Source organism: Theropithecus gelada, chromosome 17 (assembly GCF_003255815.1).
Source record: "Theropithecus gelada isolate Dixy chromosome 17, Tgel_1.0, whole genome shotgun sequence".
In the NCBI taxonomy this organism is placed as follows: Eukaryota; Metazoa; Chordata; class Mammalia; order Primates; family Cercopithecidae; genus Theropithecus; species Theropithecus gelada.
The window spans coordinates 10792312-10813558 of record NC_037685.1 but is presented as its reverse complement, the minus strand read 5'-3'; the positions used below and the strand labels follow the sequence as shown (position 1 = coordinate 10813558).

General features: G+C 36.2%; 1 protein-coding gene across 3 annotated transcripts in view; it reads left to right on the top strand.

Annotated features, from left to right (window-relative positions):
* The window catches only part of DACH1 (dachshund family transcription factor 1), a 410550-nt gene that overhangs the window by 183687 nt on the left and 205616 nt on the right, over positions 1 to 21247 (top strand). For all 3 annotated transcript variants that reach the window (XM_025364252.1, XM_025364251.1, XM_025364250.1), the window contains exon 2: positions 482 to 597. In XM_025364252.1, coding sequence (XP_025220037.1) covers positions 482 to 597 — 116 coding nt within the window. The remainder of the gene's footprint in view (positions 1 to 481; positions 598 to 21247) is intronic.

The window sequence follows — 21247 nt, the reverse complement described above, 5'->3', positions numbered from 1 at the left end:
ATTAAATCAAACAAGCAGAACATTTCCTTAGGCAGCCATTGCCTTTTAATTTCCTGAAGAACCTTAAAATATCATTCATTACAAGTACTACACATATTTGGTTTTTAAAAGTCTCATAAATCAATAGCAGGCTGACTGTAATAATTATTACAAGTTAGTGCATAATTTTCGTGCTGAAGGCTGCATGCAGAACTTTAGCATATGCAAACGAGGCAATTCAAACTGTGTATAGATATTAATATGAAGAAGCAGGTAACGAGGTGCAGGCTATGAATTATGCATCAGGAGTGGCTGATCTTCAATGAGGAAAATGAATTCAGCATGTAATCTAATTAGTGATGGAAGTCTATTACATCTAACTGCAAAAGCAACCGTCCTTGAAACAAATTTATTTACAGTCCATGTTACCACTTGAAACAACTTTGAAATGATGTGTAAGACAACAGCTTAATTGTAAAATTTTTTTGTTTGTTTGTTTCAGTTCTAGACCTGGAAGGCCTCCTAAGAGGACTCAAAGTGTCACCTCCCCAGAGAACTCTCACATCATGCCACATTCTGTCCCTGGTCTCATGTCTCCTGGGATAATTCCACCAACAGGTAAGGCTGCTACTCACTTATGCCAAAAAATATTAAAAATCAGCCAATGGCATAGCTTTTATATATACCTGTAAATCAATATTTACACACATCAATTATATTTTGTGCACACTAAGATAATATTACTGAGATAATTTATTTCAAAACTGCATTATGATTACCATCTTTTCTTTATTTAAAATAAAACAAAAGCTTCACTGAGCACAGTGCTAGAAGTTATTTTAATTAATCCTACCACAAATATCAAACATCAAATTATTATTCCTATTTTTTTTATTAAGGAATCGAAGTTCAGAGAAAATCAGTGACTTTCTCAAGGTCACTCAGCTGTAGCTGTCAGGGGTGGTCCAAACCCAGGTCTTTGGGTTTTAAACTTGTTTAGCATTCCAGACACTGATAGACATGCATCCAAACAAAAGACAGTAACTTGGGTGAATAGAAATGTCTCGTGATTTTTTGCAAACTCATGCGTTTCTATCAGAACCATATGAAAAATGTTGATTTGTAGAATTTTGAAAATGTCTAAGTAAAAGAATAGTCTTGACTCCATAAGCTCCATACCATAAACAAATTTAATAATGCACTGGAGGAAAATTCATTCATTTGATTTCTACCACAGGAATGGGTTCATTAATTATTTTATTTATGGAAACATATGTTTGCCCATCTTTATTGTTTCATCAGGAAATGAGCCAGATACATGAGCACATTAAAATATTGCTGGTATTATAACATATAATATGTATATTGTTTTTTCTTTATCATATGTATATTGAGGAAATATACATATGAACATATAAATGTCATGTGTTACAATACAGCTGATGCAATAAAGGTAATCTGGCAAGATGAGAAGAGAGTTTTTCTTTTTTCTCTAAATTCCTGTATCAATGTTTTATTTTTCTTTGTAACATTTGTCTTTCTGTGTGCTCTAATATAATCATGAAGTCATCTTATTTCATATTTCATATTTGGGTAGAAGTTTCTTGACATCAATGACTGTCTCTAACTCATCTTTATTTTTGCAGTAATGTCTAAACAGTTCATTCACTTTTGTGGATATTTAACAAAAATGATTGAGTTGAATTTGTAGCTATTTCAGCTATTTGTTCATTTTATATATTTAATCTTTTTTTCAGCAAGGCAGCAATAATTTTTATTTTTATTTTTATTTTTGTTTTTAAGACAGAGGGTCTCCCTCTGTTACCCAGGCTGCAGTGCAGTGGCTCAGTCATGGCACACTGCAGCCTGGACCTCCTGGGCTCAACAGATCCTCCCACCACAGCCTTCTGAGTAGCTAGAACTTACAGGCACAGGCCACCATGCCTGGCTAATTTTTGTATTTATTTATTTTTTTTCTAGAGATGGGGTTTCTTCATGATGCTCTGTCTGGTCTTGAACTCTTGGACCCAAGTAACACATCTGCCTCGACCTTCCAAAGTTCTTAGATTACAGGCATGAGCTACCATACCTAGCCACCAAAATTTTTAATGGTAAATAATTGAAAATTCCATGAAAAATTTTTATACTAATTTTGTGCATGAAAGCCGGGCGCGGTGGCTCAAGCCTGTAATCCCAGCACTTTGGGAGGCCGAGGCGGGTGGATCACGAGGTCAGGAGATCGAGACTATCCTGGCTAACATGGTGAAACCCCGTCTCTACTAAAAATACAAAAAACTTGCCGGGCGTGGTGGCGGGCGCCTGTAGTCTCAGCTACTTGGGAGGCTGAGGCGGGAGAATGGCGTGAACCCGGGAGGCGGAGCTTGCAGTGAGCCGAGATCACGCCACTGCACTCCAGCCTGGGAGCACAGCGAGACTCCGTCTCAAAAAAAAAAAAAAAAAAAAAAAAGAAAAATTGAGATACAAAAAAATGAAATCAGTAGCTGAAAATTGCCCAATTACAAGGCGGCTATTATCATTTCAATTTGTTTAATCATGCTTTTCAAGTAACTGAATCCTACTGCCTGATATTCTAATTCCAATTTGAGATCTGGAAAAATGAAATAGGTAGTACTTGGCTAATCCTTGCTTATTTATGTTTAACTGAATGATAAAAATTTCTGTTTAGAAAATTTGGGACTTGGGAATGACATAGGAAAATCTTTTATACTGCATATGAAAATCTTAAGGCCGAGCACAGTGGTCACACTTGTAATCCCAGCACTTTTGGAGGCCGAGGCTGGCGGATCACGAGGTCAGGAGATCAAGACCATCCTGCCTAATACGGTGAAATCCCGTCTCTACTAAAAAAAATACAGAAAATTAGCCGGGCGCGGTGGCGGGTGCCTGTAGTCCCAGCTTCGGGAGGCTGAGGCAGGAGAATCGCTTGAACCCGGGAGCTGGAGGTTGCAGTGAGCCGAGATTGCGCCACTGCACGAGAGAGAGAGAGAGAGAGAGAGAGAGAGAGAGAGAGAGAGAGAGAGAGAGGAGAAAGGAAGGAAAGAAGGAAAGAAGGAAGGGGGTGAAGGGAAAGAAGAAAGAGAAAGAAAGAAAGAGAGAAGAGAAGAGAAAAGAAAAGAAAAGAAAAGAAAAGAAAAGAAAAGAAAAGAAAAGAAGGAGGGAGGGAGGGAAAGAGAGAGAGGAAAAAAAAGAGAGAGAAAGGAAAGAAGGAAGTTAGTTTAGTGCCTGTAGACTTCAGTGAATTGCTTTAGAACAGGGTGTGTGAGCCAGCTCACTACTATTTTGCTTACTTTCAACTTTTAAACATTAGTCCGAAGATTTTAGGTTGCCGGAAGTTTGACTATTGCACATGAATGGCGTTACCTTCGTATATTCAGTATTTTTTCTCTTTTTAAGTAAACTTTTTCTAGATGCAGAAGTTTAGATTTTAGGGAATACAGAGTAATGTCTTCATATACTAGGGAACGTATCTTTACTGTCTTAAAACATTAACTGGAAATCTAAAGATCTTAAATAAATTTTATAATTCTCAAGAAGTATGTAACATCTTTCTCCCAAAACAGTCTACCGAATGCTTTAGTGTATTGGGGGAATATCACTAAATGTGATTATATAGACTTTTAAATTTGCAGGATTTTATTTATTTATATTGGCCTGTACTTCTGTATTCTGAGAAGTAACATTTGAAAACGATAAAAAGATGTAAATGTATCTTCAAAGTTGCCTAACTTTGTCCTGTGAAAAGAAAATGAATTAATTTAGACAAATTTATAAATACCTATTGATCAGCCGGGGGACGGTGGCTCACGACTGTAATCCTAGCACTTTGGGAAGCTGAGGCAGGCGGATCGTGAGGTCAAGAAATGGAGACCATCCTGGCCAACATGGTGAAACTCCATCTCTACTAAAAATACAAAAATTAGCTGGGCATGGTGGTATGCGTCTGTAATCCCAACTACTCGGGATGCTGAGGCAGGAGAATCGCTTGAACCTGGGAGGCAGAGGTTGCAGTGAGCCAAGATCGCGCCACTGCACTCCAGCCTGGCGTCAGAGCGAGACTCTGTCTCAAAAACAAAACAAAACAACAAACAAGCAAACAAAAAAACCCTATTGATTCAGTCCTAATCATTCTTTTATAGTTTCAAGTATTGAATATTGGAGTTAAATAATAGTTTTCCCTGGGTGCATTTGTTTTCTTAGGAAAAAAAAGACTATTTTTTAAAAATGTATTTTCCTAGTCTTAATATTTAAGAATGTAGGTATCTATACTTGAAACAAAAACAAAAACAAAACAAAACAACAAACTTTGAGATTGCTTGTGGAATTTTGATGTGTTATTTTGGCTGCTTGAGTGGGCTTATGTGTAACCTTAGAAGGGGCGTGGGCAGATGGTGATAATTTCTAAAAGTTATGGTTGTCACCGGATGCCATAGCAACCAGAAGTTGAAGCTAATGAAAGAAAGACGGTTCTTTGTAGAGTCACACAAGGCAATACCTCCTGCTGTGGTCACTACATTTATTTTGACTGAGCCCTTGTCATAAATCATTTTTGATAATAACTACCAGTTTGGAATAATTCATCCTAGCAACAGACTTCCAATAACATTCAACTTTTTCTAAGATGATGTCTATTTAAAATTAAGAGAGGGGTTATTTAGGAATTCAAAATATTCCTCTCTTGTTCAGGAACGCAATTTGGATAGAGTATTTGCCAAATTTCTGATTTCATCTTTAAGTCAGTATGCAAATTAATTTTGAGATGCATTTCATAAAAATATTAAGAATTAATTGAGTCCCCAGTACTTGCCTTTGACATAAAAATTATTTAATATTTTCTTAAAAATACACTCAAATTAAATGAATGAATGATTGATAGTTTCGTCTCTTGGATATGTCTTTTCTGTCACTGTGATCTTGTAGACATGTAACTAATAAGTATTCAGGGTAAAGAAAGCAATTATACACACATACCTTATGTTTAAAAGGTAAGAATTTATAACTTACAAATTTATCATTTTGGAAAAAATACTGGACTGGGGCAATATTAATCTAGAGTTAATTCCACTGAAACATTCTTATCTCTAAAACAGTTTAGAGAAAAATGTTCTCGTGTGGTGAATTCAAAAACATATTTCAAATTTAATGTTTTTTTTCTATTAATTAGTAAACAGCAACAATATCTAAAAAACCTCTTTTGTAATATTAGCATTTGTAATAGTTTAAATGCATTAAACATTTCAACATCTCAGGAGAAAATTTACAATGTAAAACTGTGCCTAGGCTGGGCACGGTGGTTCACGCCTGTAATCCCAGAAATTTGGGAGGCCAAGGCGGGTGGATCACCTGAGGTCAGGAGTTCGAGACCAGCCTGGCCAACATGGTGAAACCCTATCTCTACTAAAATACAAAAATTAGCTGGCCGTGGTGGCGGGTGCCTGTAATTCCAGCTACTCAGGAGGCTGAGGCAGGAGAATCGCCTGAACCCAAAAAGTGGAGGTTACAGTGAGCTGAGATCACACCATTGCACTCAAGCCTGGACAACAGAACAAGACTCCATCTCAAAAAAAAAAAAAAAAAAAGTGCCTTGTATGTTGAGAAGTTTATTATAATAAATGCTCTGTATTCCACTGGGATACTCACAAGTAAGGAGAACAGAAAAATGCACGAGTCAAACAGCCACAAATGGTTGGTTTATCTTCACTAATGAATTAAACATAACAAGCTACTGTATGCCTTACCAAAATAATAAATCTCATGTAAACTATTTAAACACTTAATGTTTATGCAATATGTTTGTATGTGTTTTCATATATTTATATATGTAGGAAACATTTGAGAGGTTTGATAACTAGACATTTTGTTGAGTATAGCACATTTAACCTATAACTACTTAATGTATGTTCCCTTTGCATTTTTCTTGAAGAGAAAAATTAAAAGGTATGTCTTCTTTTTTTGTTTTCCTTTTCGTAAGGCTAACCTAAACATTAGACTTCATCATGCAATTTATTTAGTTTTCAAACTTGAATGGAGCACTCTATTAGTTTCCTGTGCCTGGCATAACAGATTACCGTATGCTTAGCGGCAAAACCACAATTTATACTCTCAGAGTTCTGGAGGTTGCAAGTCCAAAATCAGCATCACTGGGCTAAAATCATGGTGTCAGCAGGGTACCCGCTCTGGAGGCTCTAAGGGAGAATCCAGTTCTTGCCTCTTTGAGCTTCTGGGAGCTGCAGGCATTTCTTGGTTTCGTGGCTGCCTGGCTCTCCAATTTCTGACTCGGTGGTAATGTTGCCTTCGTGTGTGTGTGTGTGTGTGTGTGTGTATATGTAAAATCTCCCTCTGACTCTCTTGTAAGGACACTTGTCATTGTATTTAGGCTACATTAGATAATACAGGATAATCTCCTATCTTAAGATCCTTAACATAATCACATCTACAAAGATTTTTTATTTATTTATTTATTTATTTATTTTTTATTTTTATTTTTTTTTTATATAAAGTAGCATTCACACATTTTCTGGATTAGGACATGGGCTGAATTTTGGAGGCCATTGGTAGTCTACCACATCCAGCAAATCACTAGGCTAAGTATTATGAGAAGTCCAAGTGAGGTGCAGTAGACATGCACACGAATGTAGCCTCTGGAAGATTTTGGCCTGTTTTGTTCACTTTGGTATCGCTGGTGTGTAGAATATTGCCTGGCACAGAGCAGATATTCCAAACTAAATATTTATTCAATGAATATGGCTAATACATATTCAGTAAAGGATTTCTGAGAGAAATTATTATGTCTTACAATTACAAATTTAAACACTGGTGTGTTAATGTAGCTTCTAAAATCCCATTAAGCACAGTTAGGCTCCAGATTAAAGATGCAGAGTCTAGAGCCTGATGGAGGTATACTAAGCATATGGAAGGCATTATTTGTTTGTTTATAGGTTATGATGGTTACATTTAAGCATAATCATCAACAATTGATGGAATATAAATCTCTAAATTGATGCTCGAAAGAAGTGATATTTATAGAAATAACATAGTAGCATGGAACATATTACTCTTTTTTAAAATTATTATGCTTTAAGTTCTGGGGTACATGTGCAGAACATGCAGGTTTGTTACATAGATATACATGTGCCATGGTGGTTTGCTGCACCCATTAACCTGTCATCTACATTAGGTATTTCTCCTAATGCTATCTCTGCCCCAGCCCCTTACCCCCCGAGAGGCCCCAGTGTGTTGTGTCCCCTCCCCACCATGTCCATGGGAACATATTACTCTTTACAATTCCTGCATATACAGGTATATATAACTACATTTGTACTATATTATACAATTCTTAAAGATTAGAATTTTCATTGTACATCCAGTACCTTGATACATAATTAATTTAATACATACAAATAAAATATATTTCTTAATTTAACTGAATGTAAATATAGCTCTTGTTATGATAAACTACATAAGAAATATATTTACTTCTTTTTTCCCTATGTAACGTGTTATGACAGAGTACTTCTGTTAAATCTCAATATGCCCTCAGTCTGTTACTAGCATAGATATTCACAAAAATCATTTCTTTCTAATCTCTTAGAGCAATGATCTGTTATTTTTAGACTTAATTAAATAACCACATATTACTAGACTTCTGGACAGTCCTCTCATTACTTAATTTAGAATAAAATTGCCATACTTTCTTCCCTAATTTATTTCTCTCTTCCAAGTTTCTATTGAGTTCTGTAGTCTCATATGCCTACACTGGTCTGTACTAAGAATTACAATCTGCTTACACTTTTCTCTCAGTAGATTTCCCATAATGAAGTTGCTAATGTTCTTAATTGACTAACTGCAAGGTCTTATTTGCTTCCTTTTAGTAATATGATGCCTCCTTTGACAAGAGAAGTTTACTTATGTTAAGAAAAGCAAATCAGATTTTCAGAGTCAACTTTTGATTATGACATTGGATATTGTATAGATTACCTGGAGCTTTGGAGCTTTGCAGATATCCATTTATTTGTGAAATTCTTAGTGTTTTAATCCTTTGGTTACATCATGAGTGTGTCACATGTTGTCTTTTATTGCTTGCTATAATTTTTTAACCAGTAGGAAGTGCAGTGGGTATCTTACGTCCCATCCTAAACAAGAAATGTGAGAAATACAAATATTGCTTATTTTAATGCAAAACAAGATAAACAGTTTATTTTTATTTTTATTTTATTTATTTATTTTTTAGCCTCTCTCTTTGATAGGCTTTCCTCTCTGAGGCTAACCTCAAAGCTTCAACTCCTTCCCTTAATGATGTGCTGTAGGTTAGTTCTTGAATATTTAACCATAAAATGTTGGAACTTCTTTTTATTTTCTCCATACTTTTGGGGGATAAGTTTCACAACTTTACTCTGTCCTTTGTAAAGATGTAAAATTGCTCTGAAAGTGTTGGCAGGAACATTTCTTTTTTTTTTTTTAATTTTTTAATTTTTTATTATTATTATACTTTAAGTTCTAGGGTACATGTGCATAATGTGCAGGTTTGTTACATATGTATACTTGTGTCATGTTGCTGTGCTGCACCCATCAACTCGTCAGCACCCATCAACTAGTCATTTACATCAGGTATAACTCCCAATGCAATCCCTCCTCCCTCCCCCCTCCCCATGATAGGCCCTGGTGTGTGATGTTTCCCTTCCCGAGTCCAAGTGATCTCATTGTTCAGTTCCCACCTATGAGTGAGAACATGCGGTGTTTGGTTTTCTGTTCTTGTGATAGTTTGCTAAGAATGATGGTTTCCAGCTGCATCCATGTCCCTACAAAGGACACAAACTCATCCTTTTTTATGGCTGCATAGTATTCCATGGTGTATATGTGCCACATTTTCTTAATCCAGTCTGTCACTGATGGACATTTGGGTTGATTCCAAGTCTTTGCTATTATGAATAGTGCCACAATAAACATACATGTGCATGTGTCTTTATAGCAGCATGATTTAGAATCCTTTGGGTATATCCCCAGTAATGGGATGGCTGGGTCATATGGTACATCTAGTTCTAGATCCTTGAGGAATCGCCATACTGTTTTCCATAATGGTTGAACTAGTTTACAATCCCACCAACAGTGTAAAAGTGTTCCTATTTCTCCACATCCTCTCCAGCACCTGTTGTTTCCTGACTTTTTAATGATTGCCATTCTAACTGGTGTGAGATGGTATCTCATTGTGGTTTTGATTTGCATTTCTCTGATGGCCAGTGATGATGAGCATTTTTTCATGTGTCTGTTGGCTGTATGAATGTCTTCTTTTGAGAAATGTCTGTTCATATCCTTTGCCCACTTTTTGATGGGGTTGTTTGTTTTTTTCTTGTAAATTTGTTTGAGTTCTTTGTAGGTTCTGGATATTAGCCCTTTGTCAGATGAGTAGATTGCAAAAATTTTCTCCCATTCTGTAGGTTGCCTGTTCACTCTGATGGTAGTTTCTTTTGCTGTGCAGAAGCTCTTTAGTTTAATGAGATCCCATTTGTCAATTTTGGCTTTTGCTGCCGTTGCTTTTGGTGTTTTAGACATGAAGTCTTTGCCCATGCCTATGTCCTGAATGGTACTACCTAGGTTTTCCTCTAGGATTTTTATGGTATTAGGTCTAACATTTAAGTCTCTAATCCATCTTGAATTAATTTTCGTATAAGGAGTAAGGAAAGGATCCAGTTTCAGCTTTCTACTTATGGCTAGCCAATTTTCCCAGCACCATTTATTAAATAGGGAATCCTTTCCCCATTTCTTGTTTCTCTCAGGTTTGTCAAAGATCAGATGGCTGTAGATGTGTGGTATTATTTCTGAGGACTCTGTTCTATTCCATTGGTCTATATCTCTGTTTTGGTACCAGTACCATGCTGTTTTGGTTACTGTAGCCTTGTTTCTTTTGAGCATGTTTATTGTGCTGCTTTCTCCAGAAGATTTGGGTAATGGGGGTGAATTTTGTCATCAAATAACAGAAATTAAGTTGAACCATATTAAATGATCACTTTGTAGGTCAAAATTAGTGAAACATCAGCAATTTCATACAGTTTAACCAAATGTGTGTTTTAGTTTAAGCTTACAAATCTGGACTTGCAATTATGTAGAAAGATGAGGTCCCATTTATTTCGAGTTGAGAGGACTCAAATTTGGATAAATTGTTGGCCCTTTAAATGATCTTCTTTGATTATGTTCTGTATTGGTCATCTTAGTCCACTTTTCTACATTTTCTAGATTTCATTTCTTGTAGTGTTGCCATTTATTTATTCAAAAACTTAACATTTATCCTAGGGAGGGCACAAGAGAGCAAAGAAAAAAACTTATGAGTCATGGCCTCTACCTTCAAGGGGCTCATAGTGTAATTGGACAAGCTGGGAAACAAATGATAGCAATATAATTGAGTAAAGTTGTAGTTGAGATTTCTGCAATATTTAGAAGGTGAGGCAGAGGAAGACATAATCAACTCTGCTTCAGTGAATTAATAATAATTGATTATCACTTCCTAGGAAGTGATAATTTGTAATGGTGTTTAAACTATGCATAGCAGGGAGGGGAAAGATTCTTGGCAAAGAGAACAGTGAAGGAACCAGATGCTGAGATGAAGGATAGTTCTTCAGAGTTTTAAATGGAATAGAAAGTGGAATGAGTGCAGTGACTGGTCAGTGATATATCTGGAAAGGTAGGTGAGGGACAAATTATGAAAGCCTAAGCATGCTATAGATAAGGTGTTTGAATCTTGAGTTCTAGGCAACGGGTAATGCCAAAAATGTGCAAGCAGAGGAGTGGAATGACTTAATTTTGTGAAGTAGAAAAAGAAGACAATCTGCCATGAGGAGAGGGAATAAAAAGGGACAGTAACTATTTGTTAGAGCGCTGAAATCTATACTAGCATTTAGCCTTGTTTTCTAATCATCTAGATCATGAGGAGGCAGCCTCACTGTTCCATTCGTGTGGCTTAGTGCATTGCTGGTTCTAAAGACCGATCAGTGATCTCTTATGTAATCTTTATAATCGTGTGCATTTATTAGGTACCTATGTCATATGAAACAAATAGGAATACGATCTAGCATGACAAATGCCAATTAAGTAGTTCCTCGGGAATTCAGAGAAATACCCGTGAAGGGTTCATTCATTTGTTAAAAGTCTAGTATTTAGCAAGAATATCTCTAGGAGCTGGAATAAAGTATTGAATAAGACAGCTGCCTGTCTCATAAACATACATTATAGATATAATCTTTCTGAACACATGAATATCTGTATATATGTGTATGTGTGTGAGATACAAGTACAAATACAGCTTGCAGTTTCCTAAAATTATATTTCAAATAGTTTCATCATATATTCAGAATCTTATGATGCATACATTTCATGTATATACACACATATGCATATACATACACATACACATATACATACACATATACATATATGTAAATATACATATACACATACATACACTCTTATCTCCCTCCCAGAGTGCCATGGCACTATCACAGCTCACTGGAGCCTTGACATCCTGACCTCAGGCGATTCTCCCACCTCAATATCCCAAGTAGCTGAGACTACAGGTGTGTGCCACTGCACCTGTCTAATTTTTGTGTTTTTAATAAAGAAAGGATTTCCCCATGTTGTCCAGACTGATCTTGAGCCCCCACAGTTAGAACCTACTCATAAACTTTTTGTTTTGTTTTCTTTTTCTCTTTTCTCTTCTTCTATTTTCTTCTCTTCCTTCCTTCCTTTCTTTTTCTTTCTTTTCTTTTTCCTTCCTTCCTTCCTTCCTTCCTTCCTTCCTTCCTTCCTTCCTTCCTTCCTTCCTTCCTTCCTTCCTTCCTTCCTTCCTTCCTTCTTTCCTTCCTTCCTTCCTTCCTTCCTTCCTTCCTTCCTTCCTTCCCTCCTTCCTTCCTTCTCTCTCTCTCTCTCTCTCTCTCTCTCTTTCTGTCTGTCTGTCTGTCTGTCTTTCTTGACAGGGTCTCACTCTGTTGCCCAGGCTGGAGTGAAGTGGTGCAAAACATGGTTCACTGCAACCTTGATCCCCAGGGGTCAAGCAATCCACTGACCTCAGGCTCCCAAAGTGCTGGGATTACAGGCAGGAGCCACCGTGCCCTGCCCTCATGCATTTTTGAAAGACCTATGACAATAGTTCCATGATGAGATCAACAAATATTTGAGTGGCCATGTTTTCACTATATTTTGCATTTTTCTTCTGTGCTATAGCGATTGTATGTCTTTTAGTACAGTGATTACCAAAACGATATTTTGCTCTTAGAATAAATGCTAAATAGCTTATATAACAGTAAGTTCAAATGACCTTTGCAAAGTTTTACTTGCAGTAAGAAGTAATAAGATGCTTAAGTAATTGATGGAAAATTTTACTTCATACATAATGAATTACTTTTCATAACTGAATGTCAAGGCTGGTTTTCTTTGTATTTATCTTACAAGTAGAGCTTCAAACTTGAATTAAAATAATTTGTCGTAAAAATTATTAACATCAAGTAATTCTTACAAATTTATTATGATGAAGATGCACTGTCAATTTTAGTGATTATGTGAATAAATGTACGTGTTGAAAGATCATATATAGTTGTCAACTTTTATACGAATGCCTTGATAATAATTAGAATTCAGGAAAACAGAGTTTAAAGTCTCTTAGAATTCTACAAATCCCTGATTTTCTGTTTTAAAAGTTGATTTGGTCTTCTATTACCTCACAGAGAGAGAAAGTGTTTCTTGTATAGAACTCCTTAAATGGGTCTATTTACTACATATTCTGAAAATCTAAATATCTTATTATCTATTACAATAACATTATTTAATTTGAATCACAGAAGTTAAAAATTAAATATTTTAACTTTTATTCAGTAAATTATATTTATGGATATGTAATTGAATGTTGATACTGAGAGTAAACAGTATAAGGAAATGGAAAACAAATTATATTTTTCTGAGAATAGAAATACTTCTTGCTGCTATAATACACCAAGTACTGCTTATGTACTGGATTACTTGACAACTAGAAATTGTGTAACAAAACTAGCCATTGACCAAGAAACCAATGTAATGGTAGAGGAAACATTGCTGATGTGCTCTTGATATGTATTGATTGATTTGTTCTTACAGAATATTGGGGAAATACACATGGTATTTATTAGCTATTTGAATCTTCTTTTATTTATTCTCCACTATGCTTGGATATTTCAATGTGAACAAACAGTAAATACAAAGAGTGAGTATATTTAGGGGCTGCAATATGTGTTTAAAGAGACTGTGTGTGTATGGTGGGGTAGCTTTTTATAAAGGTCAAAGTGCTTGGCCTTCCAGGGGTAAGACAGGGATTCTAGCTTGCTTCTGCCCTCTGCTCATAATGTGAGTCTGAGATTAAAGAAGAGGAATTCCAAGATAGTACCAATTCTTATGTCTGCACTGGATAATTTAGTGACTGTATATTTAAAGTCTAAACTTAGAATTTTTGTGAGATTCGTGTTGCTCATATCCATTTAACTGGATCTCTTTTTCAGTGTGATTTTACCATGATACACTTCTAGTAATAAAATATCCTTAAAGTCAAGATGTGTATAATGAAAATAGGTAATGTAATGACAATGTGGATCTTTTTGTGGTTTTTGCAATATTTATTTATTTTCCTTTTCATTACAACATGAATTAAAATTTAGTTTTCATCATCTTAAAATTAGTTTCTATATGGTGTTTGTTATGAAAATTAGTGTCTTTTGATGTCAAAGGACACTAACAATAGCCTACATATATGGATTGCTTATGTTCTCCTACACACAGCTGAAGTTCATTATGTGTGCTCCCTCATTTAATTTTTATATCCACCACAACATGTAGCTGTTGTCAGTCCCATTTCCAGGGAAGGTAAGTGACTTTTCTAAGATCCCTTAGTAAGTTGTAGATCCAAATTGTATATAATTTAAAAATGTGATACAGAGTTCATCCATTAACGTACATTCATGTGTCCCTTAATGACAAGGATACATTTTGATAAATGTGTTTTTAGGTGATTTTATCTTGTGTGCACATCATTGAGCATACTTACACAAACCTAGATGGTATAACTTACTGCATACCTAGACTATACGTATGGCTTATTGCTCCTAGGCTGAAAACCAGTACAGCACATTACTGAACTAGTGTGAGAAAATAATAACCAAATGGTAATTGTGCAATAAGAATTTTTCAGCAATGTTATAATCTTATGGGACCACTGTTGTATATGTGGTCTGTTGTTGATAGAAATATCATTATGCAGTGCATGACTATACTTATAAAACAAAATTTCTTACAAGGAACATATTTACCTAGCAAGTTCCATTATTGATCCTGAGAAATAAAGTTGAAGTGGCAGATTTGTGGAAGTATTGCCATGGCCCTGGCCCTACTGTCTGTCCTGAACAAGTAGTGGCATCTCCTTCAGTAGTGGGGCTACTAATGTATAAATGGCAGGAAAGGGACTGCTATGATGAGATTATAGGAAGGAAACGATTGTCATTGAACACCTCTATACCTTACTTTTTATGCATCCTATGGCATCTAATGTTCTCATCAATTATATGAGACCAAAGCAACATGATTCTAATTTTTAACGCTGGGAAATAGTTAACTGTGGTAAAAACAGATTAGATATTACAAACAGAAGCCATCTATCTAATGACTGAGAGGGGACTGGAACACAGATCTTAGTCTTCAAAACCTATATTCTTTGTCCTATACCATATACCTGCTTTTGCTCATCATTTTTGAACTTTTAATTAACTGTTTTTTTCCTGTTAATGGTATCAAAGATGGACATTAAGAGGAGAAAACGGCACTAAGTTGGCCATAAACACATGTACTCTTAAAGCTATTGTTGTTTCCCTCCCTTTCACCCCAGTCCCCTCTTTCTCTCTTCTCATTGCCTCTCTTGAGCTCTGCAGTTGCTGCTTCATATTTTTCTAAACTGATCTGCACCATTAAGAATGAAGAACATGAGGCTAATGATTCTAGTACTGTATCAAAGCATTGAGAAAATGTTACCACCAATTTTAGCCACCCCACTGTTACTGGAAAAGTTTAAGTGTCTATTTGATATAGGTCAAAGATGACCAGTGTTTTGGTGTCCACATTTTATTGTCACATATTTGATTGTATAGTAACTAAATGAAGGATACCATCTTTGTGTTCTGTAGACATACCACCTTATTGTTTAGATCTCTCCAGCTAGAGACAGGAAAGGAAACTCAAAGCAATTGGGTGCTATTTCATGTATCTGTTCCTGATAACTCTAAATATAAACATCAAATTCGCTATGTAATTTTATGAAACTTTTATGTACAAGGACCAAGACTTTCATTATGAGAATAAAGTAGTATCTTGAGAACAACAATATTATCCTCTGAAACTAAGAGTTGCAGGTTTACTGTTGAGCAAGCTTGGGAAAGATGACAAATATTGGAATATTGGAAATAGCAAAGTAAGTGGGCTTCTTTTTGAAGTTGGTAGCTATTTTCTTTAATATTCTCCAAAAAGCTTTTGTCGCAGGCTTTTTTAGTTGCTCCACAGTAACAATCCATCACCCCTTGTTTTCTAACGGAATCCTAACTTGATTCAGGTATTCCCATTGTTTCTCCAGTCATGCATTTAGGAGGGCTCAGCCCCATGTTCTTTCCCAGTTGCGAGTCATGCTGGCCCTGTTCTCTTTGCCTATGATTGGTTGGGCATGAGCAGATGATACAGTTTGGCTACTTAGAGCCTTTTAGGTGTCCCATGGGAAAGACTTCTTCAAGGACTGAAAAGAAACATAGAGCATAATCAGCTAATTCTTTTGTAGTTGGATTCCTGGAATTGCTATAGCTAACTTTTTAATACTTTTTAATATGAGGGTTATCTACCAATAGATAGCAGAAAGGAAATACGGAAAAAAAAATTAGGTTGTAGACATCCTTGATTTCCTGATTTAACTAACCATAATTGTGCTCTTAGAAACTCCTTGTACAAGGACTGATATTTTTTCAAACTAATATCTTTATTATTTAATTTGAGGATTTTTCTTACTTGCTGTCTACTTCCCTTCCAGCTTCACAGCTCATGCTTTACAAGGTAATGATAAAATATGCCAAGACTTCACATTTGTGACAGTGTTCAGAATCTCAGTTGTCATCCAAGCATCATTTTTATTAACAGTTATAAAGTGATTTGATAGTGTCAGATGACAGATGCTAAGTAAAAATCATTTTCGTTATTTAAATATTAGAAGTCTATTGTCCAAATGTACGAGCATAGTTTGCCTATAGCCTCGGGTATACATAATGCTACCCATGCCTTTCTGTTTTCTCTATTCATCCATTTTTGTTTAGCAATTTTTACAAGACACCTGAGTATTGGTAAATAGTAATGGCGTACTTTATTTGCTTTTTGAAATTCAGCAGAATCCACAATGAAATGGATATTTTATTGCAATTGTCTTTCAGAGTTTAATCAGAGTGTATTTATTGCTGCAAATGCAGACTTATAAATGATTCCACACTCACTAAAATGCTCAAATATGGCATTCTTATCATTATTACAAATTGAGGTACCTTGAACAAAACAAAGTAAGTACAGAGGGTTTTCTATTTTCCACTAAATGGTATATAAGAATTACTTTTTAGATATATTTAGTGTGTTTTTGAACAATTTGAAGTTTTTCCTGTGATTAAACTTGATCAAATAGATGGATCAACTTTCTCCGTAACAATGAGTAAACTTGTAGATAGTGTTCACATTTTTATGTCCAAATGTGGAAAGCTGGGCTAATGGATCACTTCTGAAATTCTTCATGTTTTTATGACAAGTATCAGACTCTACAATTATCAACACTGTACTTTTTCCTTATTAGTAACTTTTGAGTGGCCGACGAAAACAATTTGCTTTGACTGTGTCACTGCTTAAAAGAAAAAGGATTGTAGAAGGTTTTTTTTTTGAGATGGAGTTTTGCTCTTGTTGCCCAGGCTGGAGTGCAGTGGCACGATCTCGGCTCACCGCAACCTCCGCCTCCCGGGTTCAAGCAATTCTCCTGTCTATGCCTCCCGAGTAGCTGGGATTACAGGCACCCGCCACAAGCTCTGGCAAAGTTTTGTAGTTTTAGTAGAGACGGGGCTTTTACCACGTTGGCCAGGCTGGTCTTGAACCCTGACCTTGTGATCTGCCTGCCTTGGCCTCCCAAAATGCTGGTATTACAGGCGTGAGCCACCGCACCTGGCCGATTACAGAAGTTTTATATCTCTTTTGGTCCTGTTAAACTGGAAAGGGTATATTCCAATCTCAAAGACAAGTTCTTGAAGGACTTTTCAAGCCAGAGCTCAGTCTCTCAGTTTGTTTCCAAACTTGAAATTTCTCAAGTTTCAGAAACACAGACTTATTAGGCCACCAGGCTAGTGCAGCAATGTTTAGATATTATTTCAATCAAAGAACTGTGTTCTATTACCCTAGGATCTATGTCAATCTGTGGATTAGGTTAAAAAACCAACAAAAGCTCCTGGTGGTTGAAAGATTATACGTATTTTGCTACATTACTGCATTGCAGGCATGAGCACGTTCTTTCAGCATTTTAGTTTCACAATGTTACAATTAATTAATTGTGTCTATCTAGCGAAAACACTAGTTGGAGTTACTGTCTGCACTTTTAATAAATCCCTTGAATTCCCTTGATCTTTCCTTTTTCTTATCCTCCCTGTGTACTGTAGCAAACTTTCCCAAGCCCATAAAAGTCTGATTAATGGAACAAAGAATTAGACTTGAGATACCTGCTTTTGTTACTCTCCCATGCTTCTCTGACCTTGAGATCACCTTCTAAATATACCTCAGGCTTTTTCTCTTAAAGAACAATAAGTGAGATTATTGAAATTATAAACCATGACCACCCTTGCTATTACTAAATCATTTACACACATACATGCAACTTGTCTTTCATTTATGTACATTCTAAACTACAGTGTTTCATTCCAGAAAGTAGTTGATATTTCTGCATTTTCTTTACCTTTTCTTAAGATCCTCAGTTATATGCACTTGTAAAAATTATGCCGTAAGTCAAGTGTGGGGGGAATCATGTTTATCAATTGCTCTTCCGACAATGCTTCCCCTCCTAAACTTGGAGTAGCACTTTATGGTCTCTTGCATAAAATCAGACCTGCTCGTTGATTCTAAAACTCTCCACTAATTCAATGAAAACCAATTGTTGCAACTTGCTTTGGATTCTGATATCTAAGTTTAACCACATTCTTAGAAACACCGTGTTTGTGTCCTTAATATTCTATGAATAGAACTTGATTTTTTTTTTTACATTCATGATTCAGGTTAGATGGTCTCTTCTCAGAAGTCTCCTTTGCTATTCTTGGCAAATATAGAAAAGAAGCAGAGCTGCTGCTATAAACCTGCTTCATCCTTGACCCCAGTAGAACTCATTGCCTTCCAGCTGTGCAGAGTGCATTTCTTAGTAGGAGCCTGGCCTTGCTTTCACCTGGTGCTGCTGGTGTAAGCAGCCATCATGTTCAGATTCAAAGGTGGCCAAGATAGCATCCTGGGGACATGTCCCTGGAATGAAGTAGAGCCCCAGTTCTGTCCAAATGCTGCTAGGTGGAATAGGGTTGGGTGCCCTGCTGAGAGCATTATGATTTGTGGATAGAACCTGGCAGAGAGGGTCCCGTTAGGAGTACAGAGCCAGCTCTCTTTCCCCTTCTCTTGGAGAAGATCTGAGGTATGATGCAAAACATTGCTTCTTCCTTATTTCACAGTTTATATGAACTCTGTTGGTGACAGGAAGATCTACCTTATTTATACTGTGGCATGGAAGTGGAATTGAGGCTGTGATAACTTTCGTCCTCAACACAGTGCCGGCTGAAAAAGTGGATATAGTTGAGAAGAACTCAGTTCATTTACTTCTCCAGAAAATATTGATATAAAAACGACACATAGAACATTGTTGGTTGAGAATATCAGCTTAGAAGATAAAATTGTTCCTCTTAAAAATTTTAATTGTATATCAATTAATTATTCTGCTACTAGCATTTCTGATGATAGAGGATTTCTTCATTAAAACAGGTCAGATAATACATAGATACTGTTTTATTTACAATGCATTTAATTAATATCAAAACTACAGCTGACTTTGTGCAATAATGACAAGATTATAAGGCATTATGTTGTGCTAAGCAGGAGACTACAATTTAAGAGTTAGGCTTGTTGGGAAGAAAACATATCCTCCTCCTCCCTTTTGTAGTTTTACATTGAGCTAGAGAGATTGTTTTCTAAGATTCAACACCTCAAGAAAGCATTTTTTTTTTTTTAATATTGTTCAAAGCTGACCTCTGCTTTCAGAAAAGTTTATCTGTACTTTTTAATCTGTTTAGAAACATACATTTTTGGTTAAGAGATCGAAGACAATCTCTCTTTGTCTTTTTTTTTCTTCTTTCCCTGAGCTAGGAAGGTTGAGATAAAAAGAATGACTGCTTTAAAAGTCACACATGGCTGTAATTTAAGATTTTTCCCCTCTCATTGTCCGTAACAGTTGAAAGAAACCTTCAATGAAAGTTTATTAACTAGGCCAATGCCTGAGGCAATAAAGGTTCATTTATTACCAGTTTCTTGGCTGTTTTTCTTCTTCTATTTTTCGGTTAAACTCATAGCGTAAGATAATACTTCACAAAATTAAACCTTTGACCTTCTGTAGAGTTAAGTCTCCTTTGATTAGATAAAGTAACAATTTATGGTCCAGCATGAGGTTGCACATGAAATGAATAATGCAACAGACTCCGTGTGGACTGAGAATCTATTGCTTTTGAAAAGATGAATGCTGTTTAAAGGGGAGAAAGTCCGCTTAAGTGTGTTGTCTTTATTCAGTATGCACTTTAGCAATATTTCAAAGGGCTTTACCTCCAAGATAAAGTTATGTTTGAATTTTCTAATTCTCATAAGAAAGATGTATGGTAAGAGTATTGCAAAAAGCTTTTGAAACTCTTTGTAGGACTGTCATACGTGTCATTATGCCACATATTCCAGGTATTACAAATGGCTGAATTATAAAATCAAATACATGCGTAAGAAAAATGACCACTGATTTTACAAATGGAGTTCCAAAGGATGGGACAATTAGAATATTATAATTTCTACTCACATTATGTGCCACTGTGAACATTGCATAAATCAAAATCATATTTTTTTTTTTTTTTTTTTTTTTGAGACAGAGTCTCGCTTAGTCGCCCAGGCTGGAGTGCAGTGGCGCGATCTCGGCTCACTGCAAGCTCCGCCTCCCGGGTTCACGCCATTCTCCTGCCTCAGCCTCCCGAGTAGCTGGGACTACAGGCGCCCGCCGCCTCGCCCGGCTAATTTTTTGCATTTTTAGTAGAGACGGGGTTTCACCATGTTAGCCAGGATGGTCTCGACCTCCTGACCTCGTGATCCACCCGCCTCGGCCTCCCAAAGTGCTGGGATTACAGGCGTGAGCCACCGCGCCCGGCCGTCAAAATCATATTTAACAACTTCATCTTAAGAAGAAGAAAAGTAACAATAAGACAATAATAATATTAAACTGAGTTTGTAATTTTTTTTTTTTTTTTTGAGATGGAGTCTCACTCTGTTACCCAGGCTGGAGTGCAGTGGCATGATCTCTGCTCACTGCAACTTCTTCCTCCCGGGTTTACATCATTCTCCTGCCCCAGCCTCCCGGGTAGCTGGGATTACAGGCGCGTGCCACCATGTCCGGCTAATTTTTGTATATTTTTTTCAGTAGAGATTGGTTTCACTGTGTTGGCCAGGCTGGTCTCGAACTCCTGACCTCAAGTGATCTGCTTTCCACGGCCTCCCAAAGTGCTGGGATTGTAGGCATGAGCCACTGAGCCCGGCCTGAATTTGTTATTTTTAAACCAATCCATAGGAGTTCAGTCTTTGGTTATTATGATGTATTAATCTTTGTAGATAACAAGTATTTTACATTTTGTTTTGTTTAAGTCACCTTACAAATTTGAACTATCATAACTCATTGACAAAGAAGAGTGACTAGATGTGAAATTTCTATTTTTCTATGTTCTTTTGAAATTTTTTTGGAAAAGTTAAAAAATATCTCAAGTCCATCAATGAAAACATTTTATTGGAATTACCTAATAACTACAGAAGAGATATACATACTTGTAGAATCAGAATTGATGTTTACTTCTATCTTCAGCTCAATGGAGGTAGAGAGATATGTACATAGCACAGGTCCGTGTTTCTCACAAAGCTT